This window comes from Prunus dulcis, chromosome 5 (genome assembly GCF_902201215.1).
Source record: "Prunus dulcis chromosome 5, ALMONDv2, whole genome shotgun sequence".
NCBI lineage: Eukaryota > Viridiplantae > Streptophyta > Magnoliopsida > Rosales > Rosaceae > Prunus > Prunus dulcis.
This window is the reverse complement of record NC_047654.1, coordinates 4,991,028-5,007,834: the sequence shown is the minus strand read 5'-3', so window position 1 is coordinate 5,007,834 and position 16,807 is coordinate 4,991,028. Positions and strand designations below refer to the sequence as shown.

The 16,807-nt window shown below is 37.5% G+C and overlaps 1 protein-coding gene across 2 annotated transcripts; it reads right to left on the bottom strand.

Moving 5' to 3' along the window:
• Positions 1 to 354: 354 nt before the first annotated feature.
• Positions 355 to 15,619, bottom strand: LOC117627130 (regulator of nonsense transcripts 1 homolog). Of its 2 annotated transcripts, XM_034359059.1 has the most exons (30): positions 15,578 to 15,619; positions 12,539 to 13,261; positions 11,044 to 11,295; positions 10,773 to 10,943; positions 10,557 to 10,607; positions 10,354 to 10,446; positions 10,073 to 10,168; positions 9,939 to 9,989; positions 9,548 to 9,666; positions 8,906 to 9,014; positions 8,158 to 8,280; positions 7,978 to 8,049; positions 7,411 to 7,482; positions 7,245 to 7,311; positions 6,725 to 6,867; positions 6,570 to 6,641; positions 6,334 to 6,462; positions 5,479 to 5,634; positions 5,228 to 5,341; positions 5,045 to 5,143; positions 4,883 to 4,960; positions 4,407 to 4,541; positions 3,820 to 3,894; positions 3,548 to 3,665; positions 2,659 to 3,032; positions 2,498 to 2,557; positions 2,336 to 2,407; positions 1,568 to 1,699; positions 1,372 to 1,491; positions 355 to 1,127 (listed from the first exon to the last, which is right to left on the bottom strand). In XM_034359059.1, the coding sequence occupies exons 2-30, from the start codon at positions 13,067 to 13,069 to the stop codon at positions 981 to 983; spliced, it is 3,831 nt and encodes a 1,276-aa protein (XP_034214950.1). In that variant the 5' UTR covers positions 13,070 to 13,261; positions 15,578 to 15,619; the 3' UTR covers positions 355 to 980. The 2 variants fall into 2 exon arrangements, with proteins under 2 accessions (XP_034214950.1, XP_034214949.1); XM_034359058.1 differs by lacking the exon at positions 15,578 to 15,619 and having other exon boundaries at positions 3,554 to 3,665; positions 12,539 to 13,257.
• Between the last annotated feature and the right edge of the window lie 1,188 nt (positions 15,620 to 16,807).

Sequence of the window (16,807 nt, the reverse complement as noted above, 5' to 3'; positions counted from 1 at the left end):
TCTCCAAAACATTCGCAATCAACCCAAAACACAGTCGATTTAATCGATTTTCTAAAATTAAAATGAAATATAAGGGCCAAAATTGTAATTTGGCGTTTTTTCACGTTCAACAAGAGAGAATCTTGGGACAACAAAATATTTGACATCTAAAAACTACTACCATACAATCCATCAAATTTTAATCCACAATTGCTCGTCCTCATTGATCAAGGCTCCCATTCTATTTTAACCTTGAATTGTAAATTGCTCTTACAAAAGAATAAGGATAAATAAATAAGGGAAAAGATATTGGAGAAAAACCTCATGCATAGCATGCCAAATATATAAACCGATACAGCATATAAATAAAGCCAATTACACAAGAAAACCAATATCACACTTTTATATACCACCAGGGTTCTTTCTGCAAGCAGTACAAGCACTGAATAACACTTGCTTAAGATTTCATCATCGTCTATTTCAATAATAATGTAGAGTATAATTACATGTCAGGAGCTGAAAGGGTTAGGCGACTTTCCCCAGCACGCTGTACAAAAATTGTGGTAAACTGCTTCTTCTGTATGAATAATGGGTCATTTTCCCTGTCAGTCACATATATAGCGCCCCGCCACTTTCATCGTTGTCCCAACCCTTTCGCCAAAAACCATGCCATGTAATGCTCTCATTTCACTGAACATTTTTTACCTTTCTTCAGAACAATACAAAACTCCAATCAGGTACTCGGGGTTATCCTTTTCTTTCTCAGCCCTGGATGTGCCGCTCTTGTTTGCTCAGACCCCATGCATGTTCATTTGCCCACTCTATGATATTATTCCAAATATCCAGAACATCAATTACGGGTTATGGGGATAACCACACTGATCTCAACCGGCAAATCTTCTGCACTTAGGGTAGATATCTTTGGGCACACAAGAGAGCACAAACCGAGTCGCTGAATGCAAAGACTATAACCCATCACAGCCATTATTCCCTACCGTCTCTTAACCATTGTAGTGGATTTTCTGATTTTGGGAGCTCTGACCCTGCTGAGGTGGCTGCTGCTGCTGCTGCTGTTGTGGGGCCTGCAAGTTCATTGGCTGTGTGTTGTAATGGGCAAAAGGCTGAGAGTACAGAGAATTCATAAATCCCTGCAAATACGTTGACCAACTTGTCAACTATATGGCGAGGACAACCACCACTAAGCCAAGCTATGACTTGAAAATGAAACAGAGGAAGCATGCAGTAAACATTTGACCATATACCCAACCCACCAAACTCAGTCAAAGAAAAAAGTAAAAGGGCTTGCTAACGGCAGAGTAGCCAAATGTTTCTACATGCCATTTTGTTTATTTTGGAGTGATAATTCTCAATCAAACAGAATGAAGAAGAAACCTGAGACTGAAGTTGATTGGCATTGGCCACACCATAGTGGTTCTGTGATGCATCATCCTGAGATGGGTCATTAAAGCCCACTTGAGTAAATAGACCTTGTGATCCGTGAGGCATGTAGTCCTGTAAGAAAAGCAGTTCAGAATTGCCTAAAGGATGATAAAAAATTAAAGACACAAAATAATGGAAACTAGCAAACCTGAGACATGAAGTCATTCCCTGTACCAAATCGAGAATATCCAGCTTGAGAATTCTGGTTCATAAAGTTCCCTGGAAACCCACCTTGTGCACCTTGAGTAACGTAATCAACAGCATATCCACTTTGAGAAGCCTGCAGAGCAAGCTAGCATTACGTCAATATAAAAAGCAATACAAGTGAAAACTAAGCTTCTGACGACTCATACATTAAGATCGCTTTCCTATTCCTGTAATTCAGTTATAGTTTTTTCAAGACACGGCAAGTCCTGTAATTGCAAGTAGAGGTTTAATTAAAAACGTGCAACAGTATGTCCTGTTTTCCCCCTTTTAACTCTATTAAACGTGAAACTATATAATAAGGGTTGTTAATGTAGAAGGTGGTTGGAAAGAAAGAAGTGTTGATACAAACGGGGTAAGGGAAGTTCCGTTTCTATAGATAATCTCATCAAGTGAAATAACCTTTCTGTTATGTTTTTTGTCACGATGGTGGAACTTGTTCCAAGTAAAAACAATTCATAGAAAATGAAAACAAAATAAGTCTTTAATAAAAAAAGAGTCTACATTTTTCAACAAACCACTTGACAGACAACCTAACAGTCTTAAGGAAAGATGTTTAAAATAAGTCGAAAAGATACCTAAACCAAACCATGATAGTAAACAACTAAATCCTGAAGTTTCCAAAATCAAGACACCCTGTTGGCATACAAATAATATATGGCCCAGCATACAATAAAACCACAAAAAAGAAAAAAGCACCCCAACTTCATACCTGAGTGGAGAAGTCAGCAACATTATAAGGAACATGTGATCCCTGACTTTTAAAGTCATCACCCAAGAATTCCTGGTAACAGATGATGAAAGATGAAATTAAGAAGTCAATATCAAAGTCACAACTTAATCAAAAGATTTATATGTTTAGCAAGAGAAAAACCTGAGACATGCCCGCCATGGAAAATCCATCACGAAATGTTTGGCTTGGCCCTTGTGGCATCTGTTGCATACAATAAGGATAAGAATACATGCATCAAGTAGATGAAAGTACAAGAATTGGGGAGAAATGGATGCATAGAAAAAAGAAAGAACAAAACGAACATTATTGACAAATCCAGGTTGAGATAATGGGCCACCCACAGATGGCTGGCTATTTGGATTTTCAAGGGCAGGAAAGTTGAATGTAGACCCCAGATTTCCAACGTTCTGCTGTGTGCCTTGTTGGTGAGGGAGGTGACTGCCAATTGGAGCACCTGCATTTCCACGCCCAGCCCCAAAACCTCGACTTCCAGGTTGAGGGACATGAGGAACGGCTCCAACTGGTCCATGCACGGCTCCACGAGTTGGAATAGCATATGGTTGAGAAAGGGGACCACCATGAAATGGTGAAAGAGGTGCCCGAGGCATTGGATATCCAGCAGGATGTACCCCAGGCTTATGTGCACCATTGGGTGGGCCAGGAGGTAAGAACGAACCTGCATTTGGCATAAATGATAAATTAAGGATGCAAGAAAAAAAGAAGTTATTTTAGGGATAGGAGATGTTTATCAAATGGGTTTATTTTATTTACTTATTTACTATAATTTGAATTTAAAGGCTAATTATTTATTTTATTCTCATCGTGGGATTTAATTATTTTAATAATTCTTCATACACATGAAACAAGCAACAACTTAGTGAACCTATCTTTTGGGCTCATAATTAATTAAAAATTGCTCCTGCTACTCATCCTAGAGCCTTTGAGTATTGTCCAAGGGCGTGCTGTAGAAGTTCCTACCATATCAAACTAACCCCAAGTTTTTATACTAAACATATCCATAATATAAGAACTAAGTTGAAAGTTGTCTTCAATTTCTTGTTCAGTTTTCTTGTCTCTTTCATCCCTACTACATCAATCATGTATAGTGGAACAGCAAAAGTATGAAAAGTATCAATTCCTGGAATTCCGGGAGAAAGAAGGAAAAAGGGAAAGATACTGGCATTAACATACCCCTACCACGAGTACTTCTTCTGTCCACACTTTGGCCAGATGAGGCAATAGACCCATAATTATCATTTGGGATAACTCCAGGACCACCACCAAAGAATAGCCGCCGGTCATTATAGATCTGTGTCAACATTAGTGCAAGTGTAACATGATTCCACATCAATTAGTGATTTCATAAATTAAGATCCAACTCCACCACAAATTGAACATATGTATGTACAGAAAAAAAAAAATCTGTAAAAATAATGTGCGCTTGCTCTCACTAAATGACATACCTTTTTGGGCTTTGGAAATTGAACCATACTCTGCTTCAGGTTATTTAGAGGCCCCTCAACCAAGCACTCGTGTTCCTATTGATGTATAAAATGTCATAAATACTATGCAATGCTGTGATCATCAACCCATATAACACAATCATTTTGATGAGCCAACATGACAAAGCCACAAAAAGGGAGAATCAACAATAAATGGAAAGCCTAAACAAAATTTGCGAAATATCATTAACAAATATGCTCCCCAGAGCTGCACGAGTGTTAGTCACCTGCCATCAACATTCCAAAGCCGAGTTCTGGCTTGTGGAAAACATATTCTGTTCCTCAATCTTATTCCTTGTTCCCTTTCTTATTTATTTTATTTTTTATACAGGAAACAGAACTTAACCAAGAAAAGTTGAAAGAACACAAATACATTGAACCAGAGGTCAACCTAAAAAGACTCTGGAGAAGATGAGAACAGAAAAGGCTTTTACTCAAAAAAGAAGAGTAACCTTTTACTCTTATTCTATTAACTGGCAGTGGAAAAAAAACAAAGAAACAGGATAACACAAACCACAAATAACATAATTACAGAGATCAGGAAATACCTTGTAGTGTGTCAGTAGGCTATTCCACAGTGGCTGCTTACTTAGAACTTTAGGGTTTCCAAGAATGACAATACCATATCGAGCACGTGTTAGAGCAACATTGAGACGGCGAGGATCATTAAGGAATCCGATACCCTGAAAGAGGGATGTATTAGCTAGGAACCAAAAAGCTATCACAATTTTTTCTCTTTTTTATTTTTCAAATGAGAAACAGCTATTACAAATTATCTCAGAACCAAAATCTGGAAATCTTTGTTTTGTATAAAATTAATAATAATAATAATCTGAAAAGAACTACTGTCCCACAAAACTTGAACAGAGAAACAACATCTTTAATATTAACTTCTCTAGCATTCTGTTTAATCGTGCTATACAATAATTCCATGCCACGGAGTTGAGAAAAAGTGTATAATGACTTTACTTTCTGCTGATTTCATAATTAATACTTTCCACATTAAGTGATTTCATGAACTCACCTGATGCTCATTACTCCTAACACATGAAAGGATGATATAATCTTTTTCTCTTCCTTGAAATGAATCCACACTTGCAACCTGTGACAATAAACAATGAAACAACATCGACAAAACACGGATAACTGCAACAGAATTCTACACATGATGAGTCAGATAGATTACCTCAATTTCCTTATAAAGTTGCTGTCTGAGAGCACCATTTCTTGACATATAGTTCACAATATAAGCTCGTTGTCCCTCATATGGTGTTATCACCCCAATCTGTGAAATGCTGACATTATTAGACTAAAGCAACATGGACTCCAGATATAAATGCTAAAATCAAAAGGACTATTATAGATTCACCTGACTAGGGACTACACCACTCCTTAAGAATGTTGTGACAATCTTTTCAACGTTAGCAGCCTCAGTTCTGTTCAGATAGGATGTTCCACTAGCACTTATCTCCTCTTGCCCCATCTATAACACAAGTGTATAAGTCCAATACAAGTCACCAGAGAAATTAAAAAAATTTAAGAGTTGAAGGAAAAAAAAGCAGCCGAAAACAAAACTTGACTTTGCTAACACAATTTCTCTAATGTTTCAATATACTGTACCTGTACATAAAAGAACATGGGACGATTGGGAACTGGCCAAGGAAAATCAATGCCTGATGATTGCCTTTCATTGATGGTCACTCCATTTTGAAGTGTGCCCTCGTAGAAGCTGTTAGATGGAAACTCTGACAAGGCTGGATGCATTCTGTATTGAACCTAAAATTTGAAATCACAAAACTTAACATATCAGTCCTCCCACAGTCATACATGCACAAACAATTTCACTGCAGGGTGAAATACAAGAAATTTCATAAAGCAGACAACACGAAAATATATTATTATAATTTAAAAAATATTCTTTTTGGAAGACTGATTTTACACCATCTTAGCAGTACACACATAGTTGAGCTAAGTAACTTTGCTTTTGACTCAAATGCAAGATTGGTAGGAATTTTTCTTTTTAAATAAAATTTTTATATGTGATAAAATTTAAAAGGAGAGTGCCAGTCTAATGTACAGGATGAGAGAAAGAGTTTGTGATTTGCTTACAGAAGTAATGAAAATAATGTGGAAACAAAAAAAAAAAAAAAAAAAAAAAAATACTGGTAACTAAGCTTAAAAAACCTTGAAGAATATGGGTCAAGGGCAACTACAGAACCACAATAATCTTTCCAATACCGAGAAAATATGCGCAACTTTGTCAACTCAACCTAATACTAAATTGAATGTTCAGTGTTGTGATGTTAAGAGAAATGAGTAATATCTTCTCCGTTGCTGAATGGTTATAAAGAACTCAAGTTTCATGCATGACCAACCAACAGATGCTCATAAAATAAAAAGCCAAGTACATGTAGACTATCACTGGTACTATACACAGCTACACGGGTATCGAGGCTAGAATAAAAGGTGACAAACCTGCAATCTAATTGGTTTCACACCAAGTAAAACGAGGCGTTCAAAAAGAGACTGGGCAAGCCCAGCACGAGCTGCTTTCTTGCACATAATGACTGGACCAAGCTGGCAGTGATCACCAACAAGAACAACCTAATATGGAAATTCTCATAAGATTGCCAACCATGCACCAAATTGTTAAAAAATCAAGCTCTCAATTAAAACTCATTAATGTGTAAAAAAATATTATCTCAAAGTACCTGCTTTGCCCCAAGAACCAAAGGAATAAGGCATTCAGGTTCTGTTGCCTGAGTAGACTCATCAATCAGTACCTAAAAGCAAAGGATAGAATTGTGTAAGCTTATTTTAATTGTGACTAATAGTAACGAACTGTCTATGTAAGATGTATTTCAACCTGACGGAACCTAAAATTTGCCAATCGAGGATCTCCAGCGCCAACACATGTGCAACAAATGACATCAGCGCTCTGAGAAATCTCCCTCTCGGTTGCCCGCTTCAGTGCCTTATATTTCTTCTCATCACTACTAGACAATTCTCCTGTAAAAATTTCAAGGAAGTAATTAGCATCAAGTTGAATAAACATACATATAAGTTCATAGAACTATAACACATTTACTTAAAAACTAATTGCAAGTAATACCGGGACAAATACAGAACAATCAAGACCAGTGTTTCAAGGCAACAAACGGATAGTTTCATGCAGTAAATTGATTCAACGTGATAATCATAGCAAAAATAATAAAAGATGTCAATCAATAAATCAAATTCATTTTTACCTACATGCAATGGTAGTTATGTAACAGAATACACATATCTTTCTAAGTCATGCTTGGACTAACAAACAACACACAAAAAGGCATTTAAAAAGCCGGAGCAATTGGGGACAGGGGAAAGAGAGAGAGAGAGAGAGAGACCTTGCTCATCCTTCAATTGTTGTAACTTGTGAAGTTCACTCTTTTCTGACGTGTCAAGATGACGAACCTGCAATTATCAGTCAGTAAGCATCTTGTTAAAGAAACAAACATAAAGAAAAAAACAAAATGTGACAAATTATTATGAAGCCAACAAGTCAAAACAAACCTGGTAGTGGAGGGTTAAATGCTCAACAGGAGAACTTACAGCTTCCCTTGATTTCGCACAAAGTCTAACAACCTTAAATCCAAGGGAAAGAAAAAAAATATTAGAAAATTCATAAAACATATTTCAACCATAAAGATATAATATTATAAATCTTATGGTGCAATATTTGATGCAGGAAAGGGAGTTTAGGCACGCATTTTCAGATTTCCTGTGACTGGTAATCTTTGACACAGATTTTATTAAAATATGTAAGCAACCATAGCATAAACAGTGGACACGGGATCCATTATAGAGTGCCAAAGGCACCTAAAAGAGCCATCTAGGATTCTAAAAAGAAAAGAAACAACTGTACAACCCAGCAACCAAACCAACATCTAACCAAGGTAAACAAGAAAAATAAAGACACAGAAGCTCTCTAATCCAACAAATTATCAGAGAAAAGAATCCAATTATATGTCTACAAAAGTACACAACGAGAAACGGTAATTAAATATTCACTACAAGAAGAGCCACAAAAACAAAGGTGATAGAGTTGGTATATTAGCAGGCAAAGAACTGGTCCTCTACCTTCAACCCAGTTGCACTTATCTTCTCAGCTAGTTGGTCTACAGCCACATTACTAGGAGCACAAACCAAAACCTAGAAGAAGAAATTATGAGGGGAAAAAAAAACAGAGAGAGAGAGAGATGAGTATGTATTTGTGTGTGGGTGAGAAAGAGAGGAAATGAAGGATGTTAGGGAATTTACCTGTCCCTGGCCTTGTTTAGCCATGTGATACACAATTGCTGCAGAAGTAACAGTTTTTCCTGTGCCAGGTGGACCCTGAATCAAACTTATAGGCTTCTGGAGGACACTCTTCACAGCAAAAACCTATCAATAAAGATATGTAAGACACTTGGAAAAGACCAAGGTACAACAAAGATTCCTGAAAAGGTCCTACAAATTGATATTATGCGATATTTAGGAAGGAGACATTTATGATGCGAAAAATAATGTATAAAAGCAATGTACAGAACCCTAGAGTAAAGTCTGTCAATGTATCAAGCATGCTACACAACATAGTATTGACAAGTCCTAGAGGATCTCAGACTCAAAAATAATCAACACAAAAGTGAAAGTCAATGAGACCCAAAATTTCTCTATACACAAAGCTACACACACAAATTGCTACCAATTGGACTGAGAGGAGGAATGCAAAACCAGGACATACAAAGGACCATTTTAGTGAAACACCGCAATTCAGATATAACATAAGACGTGTGATTCTAATAGGTCCTACATCTATAATGTTGCTAATGAACACCAAACAAAATAACTATGCAACTTATGAAAATTTTCAAAACCTAAACCTTTAGACCAAGGATTCCGACAAATATGACCACCTCAAAAATCAAAATAGGTGGCATATTTCCATGAATCAAAGAAAAGTAATCTTTGGTTAAACAAGCAAATCAATCAAATCAGAACAACTTAGTGTATAATCAAGATATCATACTTGAGATGCATTGAGCTCCGGAAGACCAGGCGCACCAAAACGACGAGGCAATGTATTACGGACCATTTGGACCTCTACTTCATGGCCTAATAAATGATGGTAGATATATCTGCACAGAGAGTATTAAAGAGCAATAAAGTTAGATGCAAACATACAATATCGTAACCTCGAGACCTAACCTAAAACTAATTAGAGAAAAATACTGATTTAGAAATATGAGCAGGCAGAACCACCACTATGTACAGAACTTGGTTTAAATTCAAATTTTAAGTGCAGTTATTGTTCTAAGTCTACACAGGGAAGTTCGATCAAAACATATTCAATAGCGCTCGATTACCCAACTCAAAATCAAAGTATCATATGATATACAACTATCTACAAAGATATTCAAATCAGTTCATTAGGGACACAAAGCATACATCTGGAAATATTAAAGCCATTAACTGAACCTGAACTAACCAATGTACCCTCTGATCAAAGCATTTGATGCTTGACATTTCAAGACAATGTTTAGCAATACAAGAATTATGAACACAGAATCAACATCAAGTCCCGTCATGATGAACATGTCCTTTGATAAGACTAATGATGAACATGTTAGCATATACTTTTCTTAAAAAGCAAGAGCACCAGCCAACCTACCCACTAACACTTGTCTCATCCACTGCAAAAGCCTTCATGGCTCCCTGCATCCGATCAAAACTTGTACTCTTCCAAACGAAGTCAACACTGAAGCCATGGTTCACATCAACTGGAACTCCCTACATACACCATGAACAATACATAAGGAGGAAGGAAAGGGACGGCTGCTAGGATAAACTTGGAATTTTAAAAAAAATTACAAGGGTAGAGATTGATTTCAAAATGCAAGGCCCATGGCACTCTAGCAACAAAAAAGCCCCACCCGAAATAACAAAATGAAAAGCCCAGTTGTCAAAAATTAAATAAAGTAAAAGTAAAATAAAGATTAATAACTGCCAAGTTCACCAAAATAAATAATAAGAAAAATTAGCTGCACCACTATTCAAACTACCTGACTGGCACGAAGTTCAAGTGCGACCTCCTCTTGTGCAGTTAACTTGATCTGAAACAGTAAATGAGTACTATATGATAAGTGCTACAAAACTAAAACACAAATAAATTATAAACTATAGAAAAGAGGCATACCACATGTCCTACTGACTGCCATGCTGGATGAGCCGCATCTCCAGAATAACGAAGCCGCAGCTCATCACCAGGTACAAGCCTCAACTCATTATCTTCCTGCAACAACCCAACACAAAAAAGAATGTTTAAAAAAGATACATACTGACAGAACTGAAAAGGGTAACACAAAAAAGAATGTTAAGAAAAGATACATACTGACAGAACTGAAAAGGGTGCAATACTACTAAAAACCAAATGGTCAACCTAACAAAGAAATTATATGGAATTTTGCAAGAAAATACCTTTGGAAAAACAAAATATGCAATACGCTTCTTGTTTAGACCAATGTCCCACCGAATCGTGACATTGTCTTTGCTTTGAGATTCTTTCATCATCTACAACAAAATTAAGATCATAAGCATTGGACAATTGTTTAATCACTAGATGATCATAGATTCTATAAATAGAAAAGAAGAAGGAAAAGAGAGGAGGTTAGCGCCCATACTTTATCATAGTCAGCTTCAAGTTTAATAAGTGGTGCAAACACATTTTGATACTGCATCAATAACAAGAAAACTGTCAACATACCAGCAGACATCCATAAAAAAAATGCATAATCTACAAAGGCTTCTCATGTTATAAAATGAACACGATTTAAGCATTCTCAAGTTTCAAAGCATAAACAGTCGGTCCAAAAAAAGTAATAAATAAATAAAATCACCTGGTAAGCATCTTCATACTTCAAGACCACAGGTTGGGGTTCATCATCCACACCAGGCTTCTCAAGATCTTCTAGGGAAGCATCAGGATTGGTCTTCCATAGTTCTTCTACCTTATTTATTTGTTGAGCACTAATCTGGCGCGCCCTTAACTGCTCCTGTTCAGATGGGACCTGCAAAACACAACATCTTAGATCTTCTAAACTGAAAAGCATACATTATGTGAAATGAAAATAATCATGAAGCTGTTGGTAGGGAAAGAAAACACCAAACCTTAACAAGCCACTGCAAGAAACACCTATCATCAATCAGGGGACACCACTGGCTCAGATCCCAGTTCATATCCTTCAATGCATTAACACTTAAACAGGGTTCCCTACAAAGAAGAACAACAACACTCTCTGTCTTGGCTGAAATAAATCCAAGAAGGAATACATTACGACATCCACAATTGTAGCATTCTAGGATCGTTTCTCCCAATGGACTATCTTTATGAAGACAGACTTCCTTGTGTTTTGCTCGAACCTACAAAACCCAACATGACAGACCACTTAAGAATAGTTATCAGACTACAATGCCTAACCTATTGGAAAGAAGGGTATCTTAAAATCCCTTACATTAGAGAGAAGACAGTGTATAATGATTATACAAAATATTTAATCACCTTGAGATTGAAACCTTCAATTTAATCAAACTCCATAATAAAAACGATGACCTAATTTTAGCTCATTATTCCAAGTCCTTAGCAAAATAAATTAAAAAAATAAGTAAAAAATAAATAAACGATATGAGTGAAACTGACTCCCCAACTGTTATGGTCCACAACTTCTGCTAAGATCAATTGAAAGAGGATATGAAAAAGAATGATTTAACACTTCATCTCAAATCTTACAATACAATAGCCACATGAATGCCACAAGAAAAGTATTATCTACAACTAACTCCGTGTAGTACTGTACAACACCACAATATGATACATAATGCAGGTTGCTTAAAACTGCATTAAACATATGTCCTTGGTAACTCCATTGGTATATAAGTGATCCAATATAAACCATCCACTCAAACAAATCAGAGGAATATTTGACTCATAAAAGCTTTTTAAGTGCCCTATCTTTAATGGAACTTTATAATAGAAAATTATGTGGGTTAGGAACTAGAACTTTCGAATTTTATTGGCAACAAATACGATCTCTACAAATTCACATAACATCAACATGAGCCAAATTAATCTTCAACAGCACACAAAGGGTCAATGGACCAACTTAACAGAACGCATACTATATGAAATTTTTTTTTAAATTTTATTAGATTGTATGATATAACCTTTTAGAGATCTTTCACTTTCTCTAATTATACTAGATTGGGGAGCTGCTGTAGGATAGTTTTTTTAGTTGTTTATAATGGAGGGGTGTTTTGGATTTGTTTTTAGGGCTGTATAATTTTGATGGTGACCTTCTGGTTTACTGAGTTTTGTTATGTCAACATGTGAATGTCATACCTCTTTCTTCTATGTTTTTAACCCCAAATGCCAAACTAATACTGCAACAAGAAGCTCACCCCTTGAAAACAATAAACACGTATTTCCCTATATTATCTAACTACTAAACTTCCCACTATTGCATCCATGTTTTGACTCACTCCTCACTCGTAATCTCCAGTTCTTACCCAATTTCCCATTAGACCCATACCTGAAAATTTACAAGAAAATAACCCAAAATAAAAATGAAAACTGGCAGAAATTTATACTCTGAACCCAGTTCCTTACCAGGTGATTCACAATATGAGAGCCGGACGTGTTCCCCCTCGAATTACAGAACCATTTTCGACATGAAGGCACGTTACACCTCACAACGCACGCCGGGTTGGACACCCCGCAGTACCGGCACGCATGTTCTGTGAAATCCCCTTTGCCGTACTCGTAGTTATCATCATCCCCAGTGTCCTCAAAGTTGAGGACACTCATCCCACCCGCTAGCACGTCAACCACCTGATTATTGCCGCCGCTACTGCCCGACCCACCTGCCCTGGCCTTCGTGGCGCTGCCCGGGGCAGCTGAAACCGGTGACGCATCAGACTGGTGGTCCGACCCGACTCCTCCACCGCCACGGTCGCGGTCTGTAGGGTCTGATAAAGAATCGGACGGCGTGGGCCAGGCCACAGGTGACCGAATCGGGTCACGAAACTCCGGGTAGTCAAAGTCCTCGCCTTGGGTGTTGAATTCGAGGAAGGTGTAGGCGTCGTTACCCGTATCCGGCTGCGACGCCGTTTCAAAGAGGTTGTTTGGCTGCGAATCCATTGGTCGCCCTGTGAAATTGAATTTTTTTGGGGTCAAGGGTTTTAGGAGGTTGGGGTTGTTCAGATTCGAGAGACAGAAATAACGAGAGTGAAAGGGGTTAGGGTTAGGGTTAGTGTTTGGTGAACGAAATGAATGAGAAGAGAGAAAGAGGTTTGGGAAGAGGAGGAGAGAGTGTAGGAGGTGTGTGCGTAGTAGGGGTGGGCACGGTTCGGTTTGGACCGGTTCCGGGGAAAAAATAGAGCCTGATCCGATAGTGCAGACCGGTTCGGTTTGGACCGGTTCTGCTCAACATCCATACAGAAATCCGAACCAACCCGGACCTGTCCGGTTCCGGTTCGGTTCCTGCGGTTCCGGTTTTTTTTTTTTTTTTAAATGTTAACAAATCTGCCCAAAATGTATTTTATATACTAACATACCCCAAATTTGAGGTTCCATCAAGCTTTCAACACATTAAAATGAATCCAACTTCAACAAAAATACAATCCAAATTCAAATGAATCCAACTTCAACAAAAATTCAATCCAAATTCAATCCAACTTCAACATCATCAAAATGAATCCAACTTCAACAAAAATACAATCCAAATTAAATCCAACTTCAACATATAAATTACAACCCAAATTAAATCAAACTTCAACAAAATAAGTTCCAAAATAAATTACTAGCCAAATACAACCCAAATTCAATCCAAATATACATTACAACCCAAATTAAATTCCTCCTAACATTGAAAAGTGAAAAATATTGCAGCAAATCTGCAAAACTGAAAAACTACAAAACTGAAAAACTGAAAAATATTGCAGCAAATCTGTTATACACTGTCAATTAATCAATTAATCAATTTGAAGGCTCATAATATTAATAAATTTGAATGCACACTAGTAAATCAAACCGAAACAACAAACAAAAGTCAACTACAAGCTAACAACACTTAACTAGAAAGCAACTGAAAAACAGAAACCAATTAACTAGACTTGAGCCAAGCAAGAAAATAAAGGGTTTCAAATTGCAGTTTTGACAAATCTGACATCTGTTCAGTTTTTAGCCTTTAACTTTCAAACCACTAGCCCAATTTTGACATTCTTTGCATCATTGGATTCAGCACGAAAAAACAAAGAACCCTACGCAAGCCAATTTCTCAAAATAGTTGCCTATGACAGCAGTAATAAAGCAAAACGAAAAACTGAAAATCTCAAAATCTGCAAAACTGCAAAATTGAAAAAATTGAATGCACAATATGAGCACAAACCGAAACACCATATCTAATTCCCTAAACAAATAATGAGCAGAAGAAATATACAGTCATGAAAGTTTGATAAAAATACAAATGCAAACAGAGATAACAATATTGAAGATTAACAACTTGGCTTAATTGTTTTGAAACTTTGAACTTCTCAAGTAGTGGAAAACATAAAATAAAATATGATTCGTGCTTTCACTCTTTCATTTTCTAAGCAAACAACCAGAGGATATAACTAAATATACAAAAGGACAACAAAATCCCAACGAATAAAAGAACAAAAATTTGCGAGAAATGAACCTGTTTCAAGTTGCAGAAACCTTCATAGATGGCAAGAACAACAGAGTCGAACGCTTTCACAGGGGAAAGAAGTGACGACTTCCCATCTTGATCCACAATTTCTACACATACCCAATTCATCAAAACCAGTTAGTTTTTTAAGAAAAAAACCAGCCACTTTGACCAGAGCCCAAGTAAGGAGCTCTCTGCTCTTGGAGTCCAGCTTCACTCCGACCACAACATTTACAGAAGAGTGAGAAATTCACCTTTGGCACAGAGAGAGTCTTCAATGGAAAACTGACGAGGAGGAGTGCACGGACGGCTGCGTCAATGGGAGAAAAAAAAGGAGTGCGAAGCTGCAACCTACTCCAGAAATATGGATGATGATCTGCACGAACTGCTGATGGAGGACATAGAGATGGTCAGACAGAGAATCGAAGGGGGAAAAGAAACAAAACGAAAAAACAAAGAAAAAAGAAAGCCAGAAGAATTGAACCTGCTTGCGTGACGAGGACGACGGCGCGACGGCTGAAGAAGAACAAGGATGGCTGCAACAATGGTTTCACGCAGAGGAAAGGAAAGGTTCTTTCGGGTTCGGCGGCTCTGAAATCAGAGAGAGGGAGAGGAAAAAAATCGAAGAAGGAAGAAGAAACCCCTAAATCGTGTGTTTTAGTTGTGATGATCCTCTGTGTGTGTGCGTACGGTAGTATTTTAGATAGCCAATACAAAACAGCCACATGTTAACTATATATAAAATATAAATATATAAAATATATAAAATATATATTAATTAATTATATTGGACCGGTTCGGATTGGACCGGTTCCTTGTAGTAGAAAACCGGAACCGGAACCGGTCTGAACCGGTCCGGTTCGGATTTGACTCGGTTTTTGACTTTTTTAGTCAACACGGTTTTTTCCGGATTTTTTCGGTTTGGTTTGGTTCGGTTTTGCGGTTTTGCGGTTCTAATGCCCACCCCTAGTGCGTAGACGTCGTGGAGAGAGAGAAGAGAGAGAGAGTGCGTGTGGGGGGGTTTTGTAAGTTTTGTTTTTGCGGAACTGTTTTTGCAATATTTGAGACGCGCCACTGTGATTGGGCAGCAGCGGGTCCAAGGAGTGCTTTACAATACGCACGTGACGGAGGCCTTTTGGACTGCATGGCACGTGAGAGAAGTGTGCGATGTCAACTTTAAAAGGCTTGTGTGTTGTTGTGAGGCACGTGTAAGTCATGTTTGGGAAATTGGTGTAGATGGATGTAGGGATGACAACGGGTCGGGTAGGGGCCGGGTATGACAATATCATCTCCATTCCCGCTCTCCATCCCCGCCTTCATCCCCGAACCCATCCCCGTTTATTAGGTTTCGGGGAATCCCCGTCCCCGTCCCCGTCAGGGGACTATCCCCCATACCCGCCCCGAATCCCCGATTTTTTTTGCATAAAAAAATATTTATCATACATTTTAACATTAAGTTTCATATTAACTTATCATTCAACATATCCAAATTAACTATAAAGTTCAACTCAACTATTTAAAATCACATCAATATGAAATTCCATAGAAAATTAAGAAGAATTAGGAGAGGGAAGTTAACTTAAGGTTAAACATAAATATTATAAATATTTATTTATTTATTTAAATATAAACATATATATTTTCAGGCCGGATTCGGGGATGGGGACGCCAATACCATCCCCTCCCCATACCCATCGGGGATTTTTCAAGTTCGGGGATCCCTGTACCCGGTACCCATTTAGACCCGAAATCTCCCCCCGTTAAAGTCGGGGACCCGACGGGGACCCGCCCCTATGGGGATTTTTGCCATCCCTAGATGGATGGGCAATGCTTCCCTTCTATTAGCCTCAACTACAAAGTGATATATAAGGGTGGGCACGGTTCGGTTTGGACCGGTTTTTGCCTCAAATTAGAACCGATCCAGTACTATTCATGCGGTTTGGTTCGGTTCGATTTTAATTAAAAAAATTCAAAAACTGTCGAGTTCGGTTTGAACCGATTTCGGTCTGATTCTGGTTCCGGTTCGGTTTTGAACCGGATTATAAAAATTATTTTTTAAAATTATTTTGTAATACAATTCTCAACTGAAATATTATTTTTTTACTTGAAAATTAACAAATTATTCAATTTCATATAAAAATAAATATTAAAGTGAGAAAAGAGAGATATTTTGACATTGAACTTGGATAAATATTAAGTTTTTTTTT

Excerpts from the sequence above, each read along its gene's own strand:
- LOC117627130 (XM_034359059.1), bottom strand. The coding sequence starts at position 13,069 with ATGGATTCGCAGCCAAACAACCTCTTTGAAACGGCGTCGCAGCCGGAT. Across the intron at positions 3,666-3,819 it reads AATTTCCAAAGCCCAAAAAG|ATCTATAATGACCGGCGGCT; the intron begins GTATGTCATTTA and ends ATGTTGACACAG. Across the intron at positions 1,128-1,371 it reads CCAATCAACTTCAGTCTCAG|GGATTTATGAATTCTCTGTA; the intron begins GTTTCTTCTTCA and ends ACGTATTTGCAG.